The sequence below is a fragment of the Schistocerca gregaria genome, chromosome 5, assembly GCF_023897955.1.
Source record: "Schistocerca gregaria isolate iqSchGreg1 chromosome 5, iqSchGreg1.2, whole genome shotgun sequence".
In the NCBI taxonomy this organism is placed as follows: Eukaryota; Metazoa; Arthropoda; class Insecta; order Orthoptera; family Acrididae; genus Schistocerca; species Schistocerca gregaria.
In genome coordinates, this window is record NC_064924.1 from 278,779,575 (window position 1) to 278,798,742 (window position 19,168).

General features: G+C 39.7%; 1 protein-coding gene across 5 annotated transcripts in view; it reads left to right on the forward strand.

Annotated features, from left to right (window-relative positions):
• LOC126272954 (septin-7) overlaps positions 1 to 19,168 on the forward strand; it is a 429,014-nt gene that overhangs the window by 351,308 nt on the left and 58,538 nt on the right. For all 5 annotated transcript variants that reach the window (XR_007549279.1, XM_049976271.1, XM_049976270.1 and 2 more), the window contains exons 3-6: positions 10,044 to 10,251; positions 16,025 to 16,277; positions 16,643 to 16,832; positions 18,331 to 18,496. Coding sequence is in view for 4 of the 5 variants with exons in the window: in XM_049976271.1 (XP_049832228.1) it covers positions 10,044 to 10,251; positions 16,025 to 16,277; positions 16,643 to 16,832; positions 18,331 to 18,496 (817 nt within the window). In the remaining variant the exon portion in view is untranslated. The remainder of the gene's footprint in view (positions 1 to 10,043; positions 10,252 to 16,024; positions 16,278 to 16,642; positions 16,833 to 18,330; positions 18,497 to 19,168) is intronic.

The window sequence follows — 19,168 nt, forward strand, 5'->3', positions numbered from 1 at the left end:
AGGTGCTTCAATCTGGAACCGCGCGACCGCTACGGTCGCAGGTTCGAATCCTGCCTCGGGTATGGATGTGTGTGATGTCCTTATGTTAGTTAGGTTTAAGTAGTTCTAAGTTCTGGGGGATTGATGACCTCAAATGTTAAGTCCCGTAGCGCTCAGAGCCATTTGAACCATTTTTGAACTACGGAATTACCGTCCCATACGTAGACTGTCTCTAATATCAACAACATAGACAGCTATGTTTGGAGTTGTGCCGTGACCGAGAAGGATGGACTGCTGGTCGCATTGTGTTTATCTGTGATTCGCCGTTGTGCACTACACCACGACCATCTTCGACGAGTATGGCGGCAACCTGGGCAGGCATCCTCCTACTCTTCCAGTGTATCACATGGCGACATGTTGTGGAGAGCCGTCGGCTATGACTTAGTCACGGCTGATAGTAAATGAGGGAACTCTTGACGGAATAACGATGCGTCACATATATCCTGCTATTTCATGTGTTACCTCCCATGCGACAGTGTCGTGGTGCAATTTATTAACAGAATTACGCTCGTCCGCACATGGCACGTGTCTCTACGAACTGTACTCCTATGCGCAGTATATCAGACCTACCCCCAGTAGAAATTATGAGGGATCGGCTCGGAAACCAACTCTATCCCAGTGCCAGTGTCGAGAAAGTCATGGGCCATTTACAACAGCTGTGGGCCAGCTTCCCTCATGAGAAGATACAGCGGTTTTATGACATCTTTCCAAACCGAATCAGTGCGTGCGTCCAGGCCAGGTACAATGTCACCTGATAAGTATCTCATACTACCAAGTTGTAAGTTTGACCCGATATTGTATTCACTGAAATAACATCACAAATCCTCCCAAGCCGTCAAGATTAATTTCATTTCTTCGTCCTGCCCTTAAGCTGTCGACACACTGACCGTGCTGTCGAACGTTAACGTTGAGCGTGCCAAGTTCAACGTGCTGCTGAACGCTCAGGAACGATGCGACTTGGGCATACGGTACGTGGGCCTCAACGAGGTATACGCGATCGCGACGCACTCCAGCGACAGTTGAGGGATGTTTCTAGTTCGTAAATCACATTGTTTACCAACGGGTGCGCGTAAAATTCCCACCTTAGCTATATTAAAACGCACATTTCCTCCATCGTCCACAAAAAGAAAAGTACCATGTCCAATCAATAACGACACAGGCTTATAAAAGTTTCATTACGAACAGTGCGGTACAAATTTGGAATACTTTTCCATATAAAATAAACATTATTTCATCATTTCCACGTTTTAGTAAAACCCCAAGGTCAGTCTTAATTGATCACTGTTCCTACCCAGTAGCAGAATCTTTGCAACTTGTGAATTACGAAGCGTAAAAGAAGAAGGAGCAAAATATCTTTATACAAGTAGCGCAAGCTGTCCTGTAGATTAAGCCAATCGAACAGAGTCACCCCTCAAAACAAGGTGAACTTGTATTTACATAACATCAAATATTATAGTCAATACCCTTATTAAACTAATAATAAAGTATCAGAACCTAATAAAAACGCGAATGTTAGGAAAAAAAATTGGTTGAGTCAGGACGCGAACCACCGCCCCAACAAAGAAACTCATATTAGGACGGTGACGCTATTCATTACGCTAAACCAACATCACACCCTTCGTATCTAATCATAGTATCTTACCGCTTGCTAAAAGCCTTAATCATAGATATGTTACTAACTGAAATTTCATTATAACAAATTGTAACAAGAACAATGCGTTTGGGTGGATCTTCAGTGTGCCGCTGCCTTCAAATAGCCTACTCTCATTATACGCATTTTGCCACGAATATGATGTTTCTCATTATTTTATTGGGACGAATCACACAGTTAACAACGGGTTTTCCAGTGATTCTCAATTTTCTGGTGCTCAGAAACGGCATATATACGTGTAGGCTTGAAATGAATGCCAATGTGGCGCCTCACAACTCTGTACTGAAGGGAGACGGCGTGCTTGTGACGTAGGTGTCGTTGTGCCAACTCATTGGTCAACGCTCAGAGCACGCTCGGAATATCTGACATGCCAGACATTGCGCTGCACGTTCAGAAAGACGTCCATGCTGTGACGTCAGAAACTCGGCACGCTCAACGTTCGGATGCACGGTCCGTGTGCCGACGGCTTTAGGGACGTTTCTCCTTCTCTCTCTCCCTGCCCCTGTCCTTGTTAGTGATAGGTCGTTCGCGAACTAACGGATCCAAAGGAACGGTTCACCAAGATGAACGGGAGGGGCGAGGAACGAATTCTAAGGAACGGTCTTTCATAGTTCACTTCGGCCGCGACACTCTACTTATAGTTCCCGGGAACGGCAAACGGCCAGTCTCGTTCCCGCAACGACACGTCGTCCGGTCTCGTTCCAGCCTCGTTCCCGTCTGTCTCGGTCTCGGTCGCGGCTTTCTACTTATAGTTCTCGGGAACGGCAAACGATCGGTCTCGTTCCCGAACGGCATGTTAGCCGATCTCGCTCCAGCCTCGGTCCCGTTCCCGTCTGAATCGGTCCCGGTCTCCCTCTGGCGTTACATGTTGAGTGAGCCGTGTGAAGAAGACGCGTGTTCGGTGAGGCACCGTTGTTAGCAACTTAGTTTCAAAGAGGCCGCCTCCTTCACGTGCGAACTCGTCGCAGTTCCGCTGCCGACTGCTCCTAGTTAGTTCAGTATCTAGTTGTTTCGTTTCGTTCGCTATGCACTCTCATGGGCGTACCCAGCGAGGGGCAGATATTCGCAGTTTTTCACTAGTTTACTGTTTTATTTAATAAGAAATGCTGCATGTTTTCTCGGATTTTACAAGTGCATTCTTGTATTTAAAATGTTTATTAAAAGCAGTTTTTCACTGGTTTATTGAATAAGATGTGCTGTATGTTGTCTCGAGTCCTTGTTTCCTGAGACTAGTATGACCTGCCCCCACCCCCCGTTCATTTATTTTTTATTTTATTTAATTTATTTTTTTTGTTCTGGGCTTTGGTTCTTTTTGTATTCTATTTGACGTCCACGACCGGTAGTTAAAATCTATTTTATAATTACGTAAATTACATAAAAATTACGTGACATGCAATACATAATCTTTTCAGGCAACTTAAGGGCGTATCAGCTTACTTCACTGTTTTGATAAACAGCAGTAGACATACTTATAAAAAGGCCAGCTTTTTTGTTATTACACATGCAAAGGAAGTCGACACGGCAAACACGAGTGGCCATTTTCCGTCCTGTTTTGATCAAAGGTAAAACAGCATGTTCATTGTTATGGAAGGCAGACCGACTTACACCCGAATGAAGCCTGCGCTCTGTCATAATCGACTGTCTGGTGTCACATTTTGTGAAGAGAATACGGTAACTCGTACAATATTATTTCAGTGCTACAGGGTGGCGCACGAAAAATCGGCCCCGAATACTAGACTGCTCATTGTCGCCATCCAGTCGTCATCTATTGTTTCGAAATTCAAATGGCTCTGAGCACTATGCAACTTAACTTCTGAGGTCATCAGTCCCCTAGAACTTAGAACTACTGTAACCTAACTAACCTAAGGACATCACACACATCCATGCACAAGGCAGGATTCGAACCTGCGACCTTAGCGGTTGCGCGGTTCCAGACTGTAGCGCCTAGAACCGCTCGGTCACTCCGGCCGGCTGTTGTGTCGAAGTTTTGTTTGCGTTAGCTTACTTGTAATTTCCTTACTGCCTAATTATTACATTTTTATCTATTCTGTTCGTAGCGGTCAACAAATCGTGCCGAATTGGCGTGCAGTCTGTTCTCGGGACCGGTTTTTTGTGCGCCACTTTATATTATTATATGGGTAAACGAGACGTTTTCCAGAATCGCGAAAATTGCTTCTACAAGTGTGTGAGAATTCTGTAATTAATAAAAACTCTGGTGTACAGAGAGGAGGCAAGTGCCCCCTCTTGGCGCCTTCCACCTTCAGTCACCTATGCTACTAATTTTCAGTTTTTCATGATAACCATATACCATGTACAAATTAACGATGAACGAGCAGAAATGAACCGTTTCCAAAAACGAGCGATCAGCAGTGAACTAGTTCCCAAGGATGAACGAGTTTGTCCATCTCTAGTCCTTGTCCATCTCCCTCCAACTCATCTGCATTAACTTACACATCTCGTTTACATTGCACAATACTGTAGTACGGTAGAAGGCATTGGTGGAGGCAGAGTCCACATCTGCGCCCAACAAACCATCGCTCGCTGCCTGGCAGAGTGCATACACAGGAGACGAGAATCATTCTACCTGTTCCATTTTACCGTTGCAATCATTACGTGACGTAACTCGTAAGACTGCCGTATGAAGTATAATTTTCTTGTCCCTCTTAGGAACAAGAGTCTGAATTTTTTTTTCAGCTGCCCAACGCCTTACTACGCCATCACTGATTGCAGCCTGTTTACAAAGCTGTTTTGTTTGTAAGTCGAAAAATTTGTGAATTTTTTGGGAAATTTCTTCTACTGCCTATAATTTTGAAGAGCTGACTAACTTAAGCTATGCCATTACAAATAAGTTACGTGTGTTGACTAGTCTTTAAAAGCGTTGAATTTTTATATTTTCTTCGGCCGTTGGACAATCAAAATAGTTATTTTCGTGAATTAAAGGGATAACTTTGACAACAGCACACATATCTGCAGAAGCAAGTGCAACAATAGAAACTGTGGAAAACGAAGTCTCATTAATTGAATTAGGGACATTTGTGGATGTTTATTAAAACAGACAATGTTGCTTTGTTTCCCATTATAACTTTGATTCGAAATATAGCATATACTTGCCCTCTCACTCCACTAAGTTCTGTGGCGATACCTGTAAGACACCGCTGGCCCACGCCTCTCGCGGTGTGCGTTTAACCCCATTTAAATGACGCGCCAAGCGCGCACCCAGCGGCTGTACGATTAATTAAATAATCGGCGTGCTAATCACAGTTGAAATCTCTGGTCCAGAGGGACGTGAAGAGGCTGTGGTCCAGAGAGAGAGTAGAGTCAGTCGAGTCTTGTTCAGTCTTAAGAGTCAGTCGAGCTAGAAAGTGTCTTGTGAAACGATCATTCTGTGGATAATATTAGTGTGATGATTCCTTTTATATGTGTTGTGTTGTCTTCTTCGATGAGTAAAAAAAAAATATAGGTAAAATAAATTTTTGTGATGTCCATCAATAAGTTCATTCCAGTAAAAATAGAACCACTTCCCTTCACCTTTATTCACCCTTTTTTCTTTCTTTCCTTTCAACAAAACAAAAACAAAATTACCACCCTCCTTTTTTTTTTTAATTCGGGACATCACAGTTCGTAAGTATGTTTGGTGTCATTACCATCCTTATAGGATATTGAATTAAATGTACGTGCTGTTGTTTCCCCCAGTTTCAGTAAACGGATACGTAAATACGTGTGTAACGGTTTTGTTTTATTACCTTGCTTAATTCAGGGTAGTTATTTTTTATTTTGTTTCATTGAATACAGGCATATAATTATTTGATTAAAAAAATGCAAAATAAATCTCATTAAACTGGCGAACATTGTGACAAATTATTTGTGTGAGTGTGTGTGGGGGGAGGGGGGGGGGAGGTAGAGTTATTTTGCGGCAGTTAATATTCCATTTTCCGAGTGGTTCATCGCACGAACAATTTCTATCAAAATTAAAGGATTCAGATAACAAAATTCCGTATATCTGGAAATTAAATGCCTCAGTACATATTTTAATAAGGTAATGTTACAAAAACTGTTAAAAGTGTCACAAAGTTACCCACTTTTTCGATTACTCCGGAACTGTTCGAGCAGAGATTTCTTTGTAAGCGACGTCTTAAGAGCGTGAATTAAACTTAATAGTCTTCAACAGATTGAGTCTGACCTCTGCCTTACCCACCGATACATTTTTGTGGTCACTCAGCTTCGTTCTGGACAGATACTCGTAGATAACACTGGCCTACAAATTTATATTCTTCAAGTTTTTTCTTAATCGTTTTACAAATTTTTCTGCTCATTTTAGTAATGGTAAGGGCTTCTCTTTCACATAAGGTTCTTTCACAAAGTGACGATGAAGATCCAGAAATTTCATACAAAATGCATACATTAAAAAAATGTATTTAAAAAAATGGTAAATTAAGACACTCCTGACATTACAAAGATGTATTAAGCTCTTCAGTACTAATACAATGGCCCTCAAAACTCGGATTCGAACCCATGTTTACTCCCATGGTACTCCTCAGGGTACTCCCATGCAGCATCCAACAATAATCTGCCATCATGCTGACTGACATCCTATCGGCCTTGGTATATCCGTTCCGTTTCTTTAACGTCTTGGCGGAGCTTTACCACAGTTCCACAAGCCTAGTGCCTAAATTTCCCGGAAAATAGCTGACTTGGAGTGAAGGAAATGGGGAAATGCAGTTTCGAGTTCATCCGAGGCACCCGAAACTTTGAAGTTATCGAGCATTTTTCTTATTATGTTCTCAAAATTAGGGTCTCTGTAGTTGTCGTGAAACTTGTTCACATTTTCTTCGAAGGATATCCGAGCTAATCTTTAAATGTCTTACGTTACGTCTTCAAATGTTTCGTCTTTCATTATTTTCGGGATGTCAGGGCCGACGAAAACTACTTATGTTTCAAAATGCCACGTTTTATCAGAAGTGGAGGTAGGAAAATTTTAGAAGGGTCCATCAAAGAGTCGAGTAAGTTTTTTCCTCCAACTTTCGGCTATTTTGAGAGACCAGTGTCTGTCTCTTTTTTTTACGACAGTCTCTGTCTCTTTTTTTTTTTACGACAGTCTCATTCACACAGGAAGCGGGAGTACTTGGTATAGGCAGCAGGGTGGCTAAGGATGATGGAGAGTTCTTTGAAATACCTGAAAATAGTCCATTCCTTTTATATATATATATATATATATATATATATATTTATATATATATATATATATATATATATATTTATATATATATATATATATATATATATATATAACCCTCAGATCTCAAATAGCCCTAGTACTTGTAGTATAGACTATAATGTAAAACTACTTTTTGTAACAGATTTTATTGCAAAACATCGCAAAACAATACTGGCGTTTATATAACGATTAAATAGGTACAATTTGACTGCTTCACAGAAATTCTCTGTGTGTTACAAAACTACATGTAAGTGGTTATTTCAAGTACTTTATTTGAAAACCACACACAAATATACACTAGAAATGCCCTTTACCTTTAAGATAAAAATTTCATCGTCAGCAAGTGTAATTAATGGTTGTAACTGAGAGCAAGAATGAAGTGCTCAGATTAAAAAGGGTGTAAGACAACGATGTAGTTCTTCTCCCCTACTGTTCAATCTGTACATTGAGGAAGCAATGATAAAATTAAAAGAAAAATTCAAGAGTGAAATTGAAATTCAAGGTGAAAAGATAATCAAGGATATGATTCACTAATGACATAGCTATTCTCAGTGAAATTGAAGGATTACAGAATCTGCTGAATGAAATGAGCAGTCCAGTGAGTACAGAATATGGATTGAGAGTAAATCGAATAAAGGCGAAAGTAATGTGAGGTAGCAGAAATGTGAACATTGAGAAACTTAACATCATGAGTGATGGTTACGAAATAGATCAAGTTAAGGAATTCTGATTCCTAGGCAGACGTGGTGATACAGAAGAATATTGAAAAAAAGGTGGGCTCATAAGGTAAGGAATGAGAAGGTTCTGTGCAGGATCGGAGATGAAAGGAAGATATGAAAAACACTGACAAGAAGAAGCGACGGAATGATAGAACATGTGTTAAGACGTCACGGAGTAGCTACCATTGTACTAGAGGGAGCTGTAGAGGGTAAAAGCTGTAGAGGAAGACAGAGACTGGAATACTCCCAGCAAATAAGTGAGGATGTGGGTTACAAATGCTACTCTGAGATGAAGAGGGTGGCAATGGAGACGAATTTGTGGTGGCCCACATCAAGCCACTCCAAAGATTTACGTCTAAAAAAAAAACTGATTGCCAATTGTGTTGCCAAATTTTCTCGGATGATTTCTTTTATTTATGTACATGCCACCTCTAGCTATTTATGTGTAGTCAGTTGCAAGCATCTCTGGCCATATGTTTCCTGACAGTGTGACTCCTCAGTACATAACAGCATTGTCTGTGACAGTCTCGGAGAGCTACAGGAGAACTTCCAGGTCACTTACAGGGTACATAGATGTACCAGGTGCTCAATATCATTGGAAAAGTCAGTTTTTTCCTCATTTCAAACATTTTTTAGTGGAGTTTTATGCGCCCATTCTCCCAAATATACTCCTGGTATATTATTTAGTTTAACGATATTACGACTATTAACAGATAACAAAAGAGCAGAGGTAAGTGGTGCTCCAGCAGAAAGTGAGTAGCGCTGCTGCACAGCGCAGCGTAGGCAGGCGTATAAGAAAGGAGAGACCAAGAAATATTTAACGATCCTTCTGTATCTTTTGGTCTCGACTGCATTAGAGACCGTTAAGACCGCAGCAACACCACTGTAGCCCAGCAAATTATTAACACCAATAACTAGCAAAACAGGCTATACTTCACAATTGCTAAATATGTATGAGAATTGCATGTAAATTCTATATGTAAATTGCATGTAAAGTATATATATATATAGAAAGAAACTTCCACATGGGAAAAATATATTAAAAACAAAGATTCCAAGACTTACCAAGCGGGAAAGCGCCGGCAGACAGGCACATGAACAAAACACACAAACAGAATTACTAGCTTTCGCAACCGATGGTTGCTTCTTCAGGAAGGAGAGGGAAAGACGAAAGGATGTGGGTTTTAAGGGAGAGGGTAAGGAGTCATTCCAATCCCGGGAGCGGAAAGACTTCCCTTAGGGGAAAAAAAGGACAGGTGTACACTCGCGCGCGCGCCCACACACACACACACACGCACGCACGCACGCACGCACATCCATCCACACATACACAGACACAAGCAGACATATTTAAAGGCAAATATGTCTGCTTGTGTCTGTGTCTGTGTGTGTGTGTGTGTGTGTGTGTGTGTGTGTGTGTGCGCGCGCACACACACAGAAAGTCAGTTGATCCCTGCTTAAGTAATGATCTTTCGTAATTGATTTTAATTTTCTTTTCTGGTGCATTTTCCAAAAAATTTCTTTCATTCAAACTTTGTCCTGACAGTTACGAAGGCAACAAAGAAAAAAATCAGTAAAATCTGTCAAGACCTTCTTAATTGAAGGTACTTCATAAGTGCAGCAATTGATGTTAATTTCTGACTGGATTTTCCAAATTTTTGTCATACAAACCTTGTACTGACAATAATGAACACAAGAGAAAAAAAAAAAAATCAACCAAATTGGTTAAGCGTTCTCAGGTGATGGTGATGATCGTTCATAGATGTGGCAGTTGATTTTTATTTATATAAATTACTGTTAATTAATATTAATTATTTTAATTTCATTTCAATAAATTTCAAGGTATGTGTAATTATTTTGATGCAGCCAGTGTATGCTGATACAGCTGCAGTGAGTTTCACAGTTGTCAAATTGATTATAGTATAAGTCCCAGTTGATCTGACACATTCCAGTTTTCGTGCAATGATATAATATGGTGTCCCATTCAAATTGCCAGAGGCTCATTTTCTTAGTAAAAACTAATTCTGAATATAGGCCTGTGCTTTAATTAAATTATTGTTGTCAGGCAACAGTACTTCAGCAAAGAAAGACTTTGCAATAATACTACAGTGAACTGTTTCTTTCTTGTCACTTCACATCTTATTCTCTTTAAGTGCATGCCATTCTAAATGTTAAACAATTAACTGTACTGAATACACATCAACTCATAAGTTTGAAAATTTGTTGTTGTTGCAATCAGTTGCTTGACTTGATCAGTGTATAATATTAATCAATTTTAACATAAATGACCACTGCTGGGTCTTCTACATTCACAAGGATCACTGACATTTTTGTAATGAAGTCAAAGTCAATGAATATATAATGAGTGTGTTTGTGTAGTTGTGTTCAGAAATCTGCAATGTGCCATTTATCTTCCTAGGTGAATCAGGCCTTGGGAAATCGACCCTGATAAACTCCATGTTCCTGGCAGACATCTACTCCAATGAGTACCCGGGCCCTTCACATAGGATAAAAAAGACTGTTCAGGTGGAAACAAGTAAAGTGTTGCTCAAGGAGAATGGTGTGAACCTGACTCTTACTGTAGTTGACACGCCTGGCTTTGGTGATGCTGTCGACAACAGCAATTGGTAAGAATTTACGCTGAATTGTGATAATCTATTAAAAATATTAATGTGCAGTCCCATAAGCTTTTAAAACAGTTGTTTGTTAGTTTTTATTACTGTTTTTGTTATTTTTTATTGCTCTTATTTTATTTATAAATATCCAGTATTTTTCCCTTCACCTGCCATTTCGTCTCGCGTATAATTCCCTCTCCTCCTCCTCCTCCTTCCTCCTCTTCCTCTTTTCAGTCGTCAACCTGTTTTGCAGGATCTACAAGTGCGATAGGCACACCTGGGGGATGTTGAGATGGACAGATCAGGGGATCCAGAGAGAGGGGTAGGAGGGATGATAGGGAGGAGGAGGAAGGGGGCAGAAAGTGGGAGACAAATAGGAGCAGGAGGAGATGGAAAGGGGAGGACTTTAGGAAGATGGAGAGGATAGTTAGCAGGCGAGAAAGGCAGAGGACGTGAGAATGCAGGTGGAAGAGAGAGGGAGGACAGGATGTGGAAGACGAAAAGTGTGAGAGGAGACAAGATGGAGGAGAACAGCTTGTGAGGTGGCTTGTGGAAGAAGAAATAAATAAATACTTGAGCAGTCCGGAAAACTGGTCTCGGCCGATGTCTGTGCAGCATGTTGTAACTTGCTACTCGTTGCCTAAGCAACATCTTCATGTGCCTGGTGTGTGCGGTGTCATTTGTGAATGAGGCAGCATCTATATAGGTCAAACAATTTGCACAGTTGCGGAGCATTGTACCAAGCATGAGTGACACATTAAACAAAGGGAGCTTGACAGAGTCTTGGCTCATGCATTAACATACTGGAATTCCATTGCAAAAGCAGTGGCAGAGATTAGAATAAACAGCAACAATTTTAACACTTACTGTGGTATGGGGGCAGACTTGGGATATCAAAAGATAGCAAAGACAGGTGCTTGGCTCCTCGTTCCACATGACATCACTAGGTCCTGCAGCAGGCTGGAGCTGCTAAGAGATGTCCAACCATCCTTCCGCGCACATGTCATTTCGAGCCTCTGATTAGTGCCAGATGCTGCAGTTGTTTATACACTAGTGGAAAACTGTGCCAGCCCCAGCAGTATTGTTTTTACTTCTGACGATGTTAGCAGAGAGAGTCATCGAAAGCTCGAGTATCTTATTTGAATTGGCGTGGCTCAAAAACAAAGATGATTTTGTTCTTTTTGGATATTTTATACACTAAGTGAAGAACTCCAGGACCCCCCCCCCCCCCCTTATTTCTTTCTCACAGCTCATAAACTGTCCCCTATTATGACATTAAAATCGTGTTAAATTATCAACACCCTTCCCATATTCAATAAATTCCTCATTTATTCATACATTCTCCATCTTTCCTCACTATCTGCTAGTTACATGGGCTAACGTATGCAGCAGTGATAGGTGTTGGTTTCAATTCAGTCCCCAGTGGTAATTGCTTTGTCCATTGAATCAGTAGGAGCTAGGTAGCAGAGTGGTAAGGTGCTGGACACAATGTAAGTTCAGATGTACTTCTTACATAAATTGATTTATTATTAATAAACAAAAAGATAGAAGCCCGTGCATTACCTTCTGGCAGAGCCTTGTTGTTGTTGTTGTTGTTGTCTTCAGTCCTGAGACTGGTTTGATGCAGCTCTCCATGCTACTCTATCCTGTGCAAGCTGCTTCATCTCCCAGTACCTACTGCAACCTACATCCTTCTGAATCTGCTTAGTGTACTCATCTCTCGGTCTCCCTCTACGATTTTTACCCTCCACGCTGCCCTCCAATGCTAAATTTGTGATCCCTTGATGCCTCAAAACATGTCCTACCAACCGATCCCTTCTTCTAGTCAAGTTGTGCCACAAACTTCTCTTCTCCCCAATCCTATTCAATACCTCCTCATTAGTTATGTGATCTATCCACCTTATCTTCAGTATTCTTCTGTAGCACCACATTTCGAAAGCTTCTATTCTCTTCTTGTCCAAACTAGTTATCGTCCATGTTTCACTTCCATACATGGCTACACTCCAAACAAATACTTTCAGAAACGACTTCCTGATACAAAAATCTATATTCGATGTTAACAAATTTCTCTTCTTCAGAAACGCTTTCCTTGCCATTGCCAGTCTACATTTTATATCCTCTCTACTTCGACCATCATCAGTTATTTTACTTCCTAAATAGCAAAACTCCTTTATTACTTTAAGTGTCTCATTTCCTAATCTAATTCCCTCAGCATCACCCGATTTAATTTGACTACATTCCATTATCCTCGTTTTGCTTTTGTTAATGTTCATCTTATATCCTCCTTTCAAGACTCTGTCCATTCCGTTCAACTGCTCTTCCAAGTCCTTTGCCGTCTCTGACAGAATTACAATGTCATCGGCGAACCTCAAAGTTTTTACTTCGTCTCCATGAATTTTAATACCTACTCCAAATTTTTCTTTTGTTTCCTTTACTGCTTGCTCAATATACAGATTGAATAACATCGGGGAGAGGCTACAACCCTGTCTCACTCCTTTCCCAACCACTGCTTCCCTTTCATGCCCCTCGACTCTTATTACTGCCATCTGGTTTCTGTACAAATTATAAATAGCCTTTCGCTCCCTGTATTTTACCCCTGCCACCTTTAGAATTTGAAAAAGAGTATTCCAGTCAACATTGTCAAAAGCTTGGCAGAGCCTTAAGAACAATAATTTTTTTTTTTTAGATAGACACCATTGGAATTTGAATTTTAAATTTAAAGTGAAGAAACTATTGAATTTTCTTAAAATTTGAGTTCAGGAATACCAAAATTTTAGAACCAGAAAATGAAAAATACTAAATTAACAGAACATACAGTAAAATAATCGCATTCAAAATAGCAAAATAAATTAAAACACTTACAAGTGACTTGCAGTAGATCTGCAATCTCTTAGGCAAGTCAGATTTCCAATTGTGAAGGCCAGATTTTTATGTGGCAGCAATGAATTGCTTACAGGCAACAACTTTAAAAAGCAGCGGCCGCCATGTAATCACTTTCAATTTTGACTATTCTAATGTACAATACAGCAAATCTGCCTACAACTCACCAAAATAATTAAAGACAAGAGAAATTCATAATAGATACATTAAATAGAACTAAGTCTCCTAACATCACTACTAGAGCTGATTTTATCATTCAAAGCTTTGAAAACTGCAATCAGTTCGACCAGTATTTGAAATACCCAACAGAATCATACCAAGAAATTAAGTGATGCCACAGTGGCTTAAACAAGTTAAACTCCAGCCTAAATAAATATAAATGGTTCTTGTGGCAAACTTTAACACATTTCCACTGATCATAACCAGAACTTCCAGGAGTTGTTTGCTTATGCAGGTACTAGCCTATCAATAACATCTTGACAGAAGTGAATCAGTTCACAAATAAACCAGCTTGTATGATATCACAAAGCATGACTGAGCAAGAAGTCACTCCTTCACATTATTTGAACGTAACACAAAATATGAAGGGTTCAAATCACAGTGCAATAACTGATAACCACCATGATGTAACCTGACTGTATGCTACAACAATTAAAACCCTCACTAAAACAGGATAATAAGTCAAGATGCTCACCAAATAAAGCACATAAATTGGCACAAGAACAGTACAAAGCCAAGTGATCACAATTCAGATCTGGCAGGGCAATTGTAGTCCTGCGTTCAGAACTGACGACTCCCTCCGATACAAGCAGTAAACCCGGCTCCTACCAAGGGGCAGCAACCACACCAGAGGTACACACATCTGCAACATGCCAACAAGTGAACCCTCTCATGAACCAATCCCTCAGACATAACACAGAACCATGATGTTCACTGCAGCCCACCAAAAGCCACACTTCCTTGTAGCACTCCAAGCCGCTTCTTACAACAAAAACAACCAAACATCTCCCTGTATGGTGTGCATGCTCACGCCTTTATACAACCAACTCTCAAGTATCTGCACCGATAGTGGGACACCGGTGCACCAAAGAGCCAGCAGCCAGTCAAAGGCCATAACCCCATAGATACAGTACTCAATAGTCTCAACGCCACAGCTCACTTGAAACACTGTTGCCCGTCTTCAAATTCACAGTAATGCCAACACCTGTTGCACCATTCACTGATGCTGTAATCTGACAAAGAAATCTGTTCTCTCCTTTTTACAATGCACTAATCCCTTTGATGAGCTTTGCGTTTTTTTGTTCCTCTCTCAATAATTCATTGATGGGTAGTACATGTGTCAAAATATGAATGGGTCTAGTTTATATCTGGAATTTTTTGTCTTGAAAATGGCCTGGATGAGAATATTTCAGTGCTTTAAATTTTTCTCTGTATCTTTGTTGTTCATTATTGCTGATTCCTCAGTCTTTGGAGGGCAGGTTCACATTTCAGGGTCAAGAAAGTTCCCTGAGCCTTTATCCACTCCTTCATCCTCTTTTCGCAAAGTTGTTGACAGATTTTTTTGACAACTTGTGCCAGATGTCTTTCATAGACATGAAGACCTAGTAGATAGTGTTGGAAGTTCCATGTGGCTTTTCACGTATTATGCTGTAGTATACAGAGAAGTGGCAGCATTAGAAAATTTCAGCGAAATGCAGTAAAATCTGCAGCAGATAGGCACTTGGTGCAGGGAGTGGCAGCTGACCCTTAACATAGACAAATGTAATGTATTGCAAATACATAGAAATAAGGATCCTTTATTGTATGATTATATGATAGATGAACAAACACTGGTAGCAGTTATTTCTGTAAAATATATGGGAGTACGCGTACGGAAAGATTTGAAGTGGAATGATCATATAAAATTAGTTGTTGGTAAGGTGGGTGCCAGGTTGAGATTCATTGGGAGAGTCCTTAGAAAATGTAGTCCATCAACAAAGGAGGTGGCTTACAAAACACTTGTTCGACCTATACTTGAGTATTGTTCATCAGTGTGGGATCCGTACCAGGTCTGGTTGACAGAGGAGATAGAGAAGATCAAAAGAAGAGCGGCGCGTTTCGTCACAGGGTTATTTGGTAAGCGTGATAGCATTACGGAGATGTTTAGCAAACTCAAGTGGCAGACTCTGCAAGAGAGGCACTCTGCATCGCGGTGTAGCTTGCTGTCCAGGTTTCGAGAGGGTGCGTTTCTGGATGAGGTATAGAATATGTTGCTTCCCCCTACTTATACCTCCCGAGGACATCACGAACATAAAATCAGAGAGATTCGAGCACGCACAGAGGCTTTCCGGCAGTCGTTCTTCCTGCGAACCATACTCAACTGGAATAGGAAAGGGAGGTAATGACAGTGACACGTAAAGTGCCCTCCGCCACACACCGTTGGGTGGCTTGCGGAATATAAATGTAGATGTAGATTATTTCCTCCCTCTATCCTCATCCCCTCCCAATCCACTTCTTTGAAATTCATGTGGTGCTTCATATTGAACAAGGCACTGTTGTATGAGAAGTCAAATATGCACTTCTGTTTTTCATCAGGAATGAGACTGAGTTTAATACAAGCCTTGCAAGCCTAAATACTATCTCTTGTGTATGATAAATCTGACAGCTGCATTCCAACCAAATCATTATGCTTTCTGTTTATTGACCTTAATTATAATTATGTTGTTATGTGTTTGTTTATTTTTGGTGCCACTTGCTTATTTTTCATTTGTTTGTTTTTATAAGTAACCAATAACACAATATAGTACCCATTACATTTGAATCAAATCAGATCTTACCTTCCTTTTGTAGACAGTAAGTAATGTCATGTGCAGTTCTCCATACTTTTTGCAGCATTGTTATACATGAACATGCATTGCATTTCTAGTTGGCAACCAGTTATCGATTACATCGAATCAAAATACGAAGAATATTTGAATGCGGAGTCTCGAGTAAATCGAAAAACTCTTGTGGACAACAGAGTCCACTGCTGCCTTTATTTTATAGCCCCATCAGGCCACGGACTCAAACCATTAGATGTTGAGTTCATGCAGAGGCTGCATGACAAAGTAAATATCATTCCAGTGATAGCAAAGTCTGATACCATGACACCTGACGAGTGTACACATTTCAAAAAACAGGCAAGTCAGTTGTTTCCATATCTATCTAATATTAAATCTATCTAATATTAAATCTATGTAATATTAAAAATACGTTTTGTTTTTTGATTAAAAACCACCAATATTATAAGTACAGCAGTATAAATAAATGGATATAACTATAACTCTTAGTAGATGGAATGCTAGTGACATTTAATGTGTGACTCATTTGTAGTTACTGGAAGGAAAAAACTTTTAGAAAAGTGTGAACTGTCGTGATTTATTTGGGTAAGGAAGCAAGACGCCAGCACACTACAATTTAGACAGTAGAATGCTTTGTTATTCCTGATAAATAGAAGTATTAAATACCCATATAGTTAAATGCTTAGCATGTTGTTTTTGTTTAGATCCTGAATGAAATATCACAACATAAAATTAAAATCTATGAATTCCCGGACCCAGAGGATGAAGAGGAGTCAAAAGTAAATAAAACATTAAAAGACAGAGTTCCATTTGCTGTTGTTGGATCAAACACTGTCATTGAAGTAGATGGCAAGAAATTGCGGGGTAGGAAGTACCCTTGGGGAATAGCTGAAGGTAAGTCATCCAAATTTTTCACTTTTGCCTTAAAAGTAATTCCACAATAAGTATAAAATCACACAAATCCTTTAAACCTTTCTCGTCTTCTGATGAAAATAATAGAGCCAAAAAATGTTTGTTATGTAGAGTGTTTTGTCATAATGAAACCAATGTCAGAGTCAAATGACACTACTGTCATGAGGTGCCTTTTTTACAATACCCCACAATCCATAATAGAGTACCATGTTTTTGATTGTGGTTACAAAATGAGGTATTATGCTCTTTTACATTAATTCTTTGTCATGACTAGCTGATTTCATTGCATCTTGCCCAGCTGACTCGGTCTTTCAATGTTGATCTGTTAACTTGGAGTTACACAAAAAAAAGGAAAAAGAAAATGCAGAATGAAAAGAATGGATTGATCAGTGATGATGCGACAACATTGAACTGATACTAGTGAAAACTGAAACCTGAAAAGGGAGGGGAAGCGGATAAAAAACTAAGAAAAATGAAAATTGTCATGACATATTCTTTGAGTGGCCCCTGCCATGCCACAGCTGAAGGACAATGAGATGCTGCTGGGTGTCGCATAATTCATTGCATGAATTTTGAGACCATTGACTGAGAAGTAAAGTGTTGTTCGTAATGTTTCAAGGTAGCTTTTCAAACTCTGCTGGCTGCACAGAACAGCTTAGACTACAGATCCAAAGATCTATGGTTCAATCCCCAGTCAATCTTAGTATATATTTCTGTCACTTATCACCTGTGGAAGTTTGTTAATGTGAAGAATGAGGAGTTGCCCCCCAGGTTTGGAGTCCCTGTCAGATTGATAACAGGCTGAGTATGTCTGTTTTAAGGTCAGAGGAAGGAAAGGGGGATACCAACTCCCATTGCCCTATGAATGGACACACACACACACACACACACACACACACACACACACACACACACACACACACACACTAATGCAATCATCAGAGGATGCCAATTGCTGTAAGATATAATATTGATGTAAACTGGGAGTAGGGCATATTGCCATTGGCTGCAAGTTTTTACAAAGCAAGATTCTCAAGGCTTTTCACTTCCATCAAGGGCTCTTTATAAAACCAAATTTCTGTTGTTGTAATTAGCACTTCATGAAAACCTATAAGCCAGTGATGCTACTTAGAAGCAAAGGTCAGATTAAAGTCTGATATAAATCACTCATTGCATCTTCAGTATGAACTGGTCATCAGATTCGTGTTTAATTTCATGGTGAATGCTGGAGAAATACCTTGACAGAGCTGCTGTTCTTAACACTAAATATAATAATCCTCAGACTGCATATCACAGCTAGTCACATTATTGACTAATCTCATAATTTGTAAAATAGTGGCGTTTCACATGAAAATTTAAATACCTGTTTTTTATTTTTTATTTTTTATTTTTATTTTTTTAAATCCATATTAGGTCAATTTCTTAAGCAACAAGATATTATGGAACATGCTTGTAATTGTTATCCTTTTGTTTCTACTAGTGGAAAACCTCGAGCACTGTGATTTCATTGCATTACGAGACATGCTCATCCGTACACATCTTCAGGACCTGAAAGATGTCACCAACAATGTTCACTATGAGAACTTCAGGTGTAGAAAACTTGCTGGTCTTGGGAGTGATGGAAAGCCAACAAGGATATCAAATAAGTAAGTGATCAATTTATTATACTCACTCATTGTATCTTCATGTACTTCCGGAATATTGTTTTCAATGAAGAAATGTCAAATCCCTCCTTGTCAATGGAGACTTTGAGTCCCCCTTTTCAATAGCAAATTCACTCGAGCCTGAATTAGTTATGCTGTACATTCTGAGAATGTAGTGGACAATTTAAATGGAACTAAGGAAGGCAAAATCTGAAGACAATAGGTACCAGAATCGCACATTAGGGGGGGGGGGGGGAATCACTGTAGAATCATAACTGCAATAAAACATAACTTCAGTCACACACAAATAGTAGTTGTGAATGTAACATTAGATGTGAAAAAGAAACTCCAGGGTCTTCAGAAATGAGATACAACCATTTGAATTACTGATATTGTGCCTAACTGACAAACACAATACACGCCAATTTTCTGCTGTGTTAACCAAATTTAAGTGTTAAGGTAGTGCACTATGACTGTTTTTGTGTTTGACACTCAGTGGATGTTTCTATATCTGATGGAATGACCAACACAGTTCTACTGAACATGTCACATTTGTGTCACCTGTATTGGACATAGTGCACATTGAGCTGAGATTCATTGAACAATGTAGGAAAATAATTTCAAGATGTGATCCTCCATAATTTTTTTTCTTTATATGCACCTTCTTTGTACTTT